The 4,086-nt window shown below is 48.8% G+C and overlaps 1 protein-coding gene across 2 annotated transcripts in view; it reads right to left on the reverse strand.

Annotated features, from left to right (window-relative positions):
• Positions 1–200: 200 nt before the first annotated feature.
• The window catches only part of OSR2 (odd-skipped related transciption factor 2), a 9,122-nt gene continuing 5,236 nt past the window's right edge, over positions 201–4,086 (reverse strand). The window contains exons 2-4 of one of the 2 annotated variants that reach the window (XM_069081318.1): positions 3,113–3,875; positions 1,737–1,836; positions 201–851 (exon numbers count right to left, since the gene is read on the reverse strand). In XM_069081318.1, the coding sequence (XP_068937419.1) occupies positions 669–851; positions 1,737–1,836; positions 3,113–3,765 (936 nt within the window). In that variant the 5' untranslated portion in view covers positions 3,766–3,875 and the 3' untranslated portion in view covers positions 201–668. The remainder of the gene's footprint in view (positions 852–1,736; positions 1,837–3,112; positions 3,876–4,086) is intronic. The other variant, XM_069081319.1, reaches the window with a different exon arrangement.

Below are 4,086 nucleotides of genomic sequence, written 5' to 3' on the forward strand. Positions count from 1 at the left end.
ATAATTCCCCAAAGCTACAGTACTATATAAAAAGATCTCTGTCCAGTAGGGGAGGGAGAGGGTTAATCCATCCAAGAGACAGAGAGGCAATGGGTTTTCTTCAGCATGAAAATACTTGGGTTGTGACCATCACTACTACCACCACCATCCCCAGCCCACAAGGGAAGCACAAGAGAAGCAATAAGGCGTACACAGAAAAATTGGAAAAAAAAATGTTTTATTTTGAAATACAGTTCTTAAAGATAAATTTGACTTCTATTTTCCTTGTCCAGGTGCATTTGACAAGATTCCAACAAAACAAAACAAAAACAAACAAACCCAAAAACACAACTGCACAAACAAAAACCCCATGAAACAACAAAACAATCCCCCCCCCACGACATTCTGTACAAAGCTCTAAAATGAGCTGTGAATATCTACAAGAGACTAGCATACGCTCTTTGTGTAGGTGTAATGGTGTGTGTGTGTGTGTGTGTGTGTGTGTGTGTGTGTGTGTGTGCGCGCCTTTCTATAATTTGAGTCCGCCAGAAGAGTTATTTGCTCCTTGGAGCTGCAGGTGCAGCTTCAGGGGCCGAGTTGGGGTCGTTCGGGGACAGGTCAGGCCGAGGAGGGTTTGGCGGGGGATGGCAGGCAAGGGTGGGGAGGGGGGGGCCAGATGCTTGGCTTCTCTAGAAGTCCTGCCGCGGGGTGTGGGTCAGACTGTGCCGCCGCAGATCACAGTTTCGCCTGAACACTTTGCCGCACTGCTCGCAGTTGTAGGGCTTGATGTCTGTATGGGTGAGAAGGTGAGTTTTCAGATTACTTCTCTGATTAAAGGTTCTTCCACATGTGGGGCATTTGTGTGGAGATTCCTGTTCAGATGTGAAGCAAGCAAAGGATTAATCCTTCACACCACCACTGTGCCCTTCTCTTATCTGCAGTACTAATATTACACAACCACACACAACAACAGTACCCTCCCCCTCCTTCTCTACCTCCCACCCTGCAGCAACTGGGATGGGTTAGGGGAAGCCTGCATAGACAGATCTTCGCTCTTCAATGTCCTAGCGGGGAACACACACAGGCGCCCTCCCGGTACACGCCTGACACACTGGCAAGCACTGATTACTGCACGGGCACATCCCTGAAAGTTCGAGTCTGTGTTTTCCAACTCCTTACTTGTCATCTCGGTGTCAAATACAGAAAGAAAAGGGCCAGGGGCTGAAAGGGTGGGGCTGGGGGAAGGGAGTTCTAATCTTCGATTAAGGATTCTTCTTTTCGTGCTAGCCGGAATCCTATGTGTTAGATAGATCCACCTCTGCTGGAGGTCAAGGCTAGAGGTTCTACAAGGGAAATGGGGACAGGGAGCGCCAGTGTAGACAGGATTGCTCTGCTGCTGTTTTTTCAGAAATTACTTTTCGTTACAAAATCCTTAAATTCAAAATAGGAGGGAGTGGGATGGAAAAGGGATGTGGAGAATGAATAGTGGTGTTTACTGCTACTAATTACCAGGAATTAAATTATGAATGGGACTTCTACGGCTGTTTCCTACTACCAGAAATGTTTCAAGCATAAAAAGAGGAGGAAAGACAATCATTCTCCTCAGTGAAAACCAGTAGAGAAAAATATAGTACCTCTCCAGTCAAACAGAGAACAAATATGAACTCAGACTTTAAAAGCAGGCCCTTGGCTACTTCTTGGAAAACAGACATGAGAAAATGAAATAAAAGTGTCTTAGGATAAGGAAACGAGCTTACCTGCATGTGTAAAGTTTTGTGAACCGCCAGAGTTCTAGACTGACAGAATCCTTTCCCACATTCCTGACATTTGAAGGGCTTTTCTTTGGAATGGATATACCTGAAAATTAATATAAAAATTTGGTTTAAATGGCTTGGATGAAAGTTATCACCTCTCAGAAGCATTTATGGACAATTACTTAAAGGAGAACAGGGAGAGGACAAAAGGAAATTGGCTCTTCTTTCTTTCTTTAAATCCTCCCTCCCCCCCTTGTGTAATTCTGTTTATGGTTAACCTCATGTAACAGACTCTTCAAACCAGGCATAGAGCCTGCTTATCTACACTTGATCGCCCTCTCTGGTGGTGCTTTGGTTCGAGATCTCGAAAAAAAAAAAAAAAAAACGGAGGAGTAAGCACTTCTTTGGTCTCTACTATTAGGTTTTTGTTTTTTGTTTTGTTTTGTTTTTTAAAACTAGGGACCTGAACTGGCCAAATCAGGATGTAATGCAAGGCTGAGTTAGTGGGGAACAGACTTCAACAAATCCCTTAACAGCCTAGAGAAGAGGTTTTGCAACCTTCCAGCTGTGGGCTCGGGAGAATCTTCAAGGAATTCTGATTTCTATTCTGGGGGACAGTGGGGGAAAGGATATAGGGGAAGAACCTTGAGATGGGATCATGCCAGGCATAGCCTGTTATGAGGTATAACAATAGTAGTAATGTGGGATTTGATGCTGGGGTGCAGAGGTGAACAGCTTTTTCTAAACTCGCTGGCCTCATTCAAGAAGGAAAGGTCCCGGGAAACAAAGGTTAAATCAAACAGTGCTGCAGCAGCAGCCAGGGAGGTGTTGGGGCCCCAGCATGAAATCTTCTTTGCCTCTGGAATGGGTGGTGAGTGGGAGGAGAGAGGAGTTTAGGGACCCTGCGGGTGGCAAGCAGAGATACCCTAGAAGCCCGGGTTGAGAGTCTAAAGCTAGGGAAAGGTAGCTCTGGGAAGATGAGACTCAGGCAGCTGAACATAGTAAAAGGTGCCCAAGTCCCTCCACCTGGCCTGGAAACCCAGACCTGAGTCGGAAACTAGAGAGCAGAGGAAAACCTCAGAACATCTGACTCTCCGTACACTGGGATGAGGAATTTGCATTGCTTTTCCCCGAGAAACAGTGCTGTACTTCTTTAGCCTGGAGGGGTATAAATTTGGGGGGGAGTTGTTTGTAATTTCTTCAGCATTCTTTAGCTTGGAACAAGCCTATAGTCACACGTTCTCCTGCAGCAGATGGATCAGGGAATCTAGTCTGTGTTGGTGAATGGGGCACTTGGGTTTCAGGCACTTTCTCTGTCCTTTCTTGGGCCACTTTTCTGCCCACCCCCTAACCTACCAAAGGCGGATTGGGAAGCTCACCTGTGATCCCTCAGGTGATCTTGCCTTCGGAAGGCCTTGTGGCAGATATCGCAAGTGTAAGGCCTCTCGTCCGTGTGGGTTCTCTCGTGAATGAGCAAGTTGTAGGATTTGGTAAAGTGCCTGCCACAGAACTTGCAGATAAATTCTTTTTTCGTTTTTGAAGGCAACCTCCCCCGAGAGGGTTTTCTGTCCGGAGTCAATTTGCTGATTCCCGAGATGGGGCTGCCCAGGCCCGGGCTCAGCTTGGTCAGGTCCATTTTGGGGGGGTCCTCCTGCGTGGCGGCCACGGCTAGGTTGGCAAAGTCAAATCGGGGCCGGTCCTTGTGCAGGGCCGGGAGTACGTGGGCAATGGCCCCCTGTTTGGGATGGAAGAGGTGGGTGGCGAAGGGCAGGGCCGGGAAGGGGAAGCGGGCGTCCACCAAACCCTGAGCCGCAGCCATCTCCGTGATGGTGGAACGGGTGATCTCGTGCATGTTGGGGTAGCCCAGCGTCCAGTGGTTCATGTGCATGGTTTGCACGGCGCTAAGCCCGTACAGGCCCTGCAAGTGGTCCACGGCGGCCGGAAAGGTGTTCACAGCCTGGAGGAAGGAGTAGTTGGTGAGTTGCAGCGAAGGGTGGAGAGGGATGGGCGCGGGCAGAGCCTTGCTCCCCATCTTCCGGGCTCGGTGGGTGCAGAGAGTTCTGCCCCTTTCTTCCAGGACTGGGGGCTCACTGGGATACTCGGAGGCAAATCCAAAGAGGCTGACACCAAGAAGATAAGACCCTACAGGAGCGGGGAGGAGAGAAGGAAGAGTAGAGAGAGCGCATGAATGTTCATTCAGACGGGTTTGGAGCGCACGTTAAGCTCCGAGATGGCTCTAGACCCTTTTCTAGGTCCATTGTTCCCTACTAAGCCCAACATGGAGTGAGCCCTGGGGAAATGTGCACAACCCCGGTTCAGTTACTGAGTTCGATTCCCAACCCAATTCGTCTGG

Source organism: Petaurus breviceps, unplaced genomic scaffold, assembly GCF_028583685.1.
Source record: "Petaurus breviceps papuanus isolate PSGF00001 unplaced genomic scaffold, PetGlider_PUasm1.0 98, whole genome shotgun sequence".
Classification (NCBI taxonomy): Eukaryota; Metazoa; Chordata; class Mammalia; order Diprotodontia; family Petauridae; genus Petaurus; species Petaurus breviceps.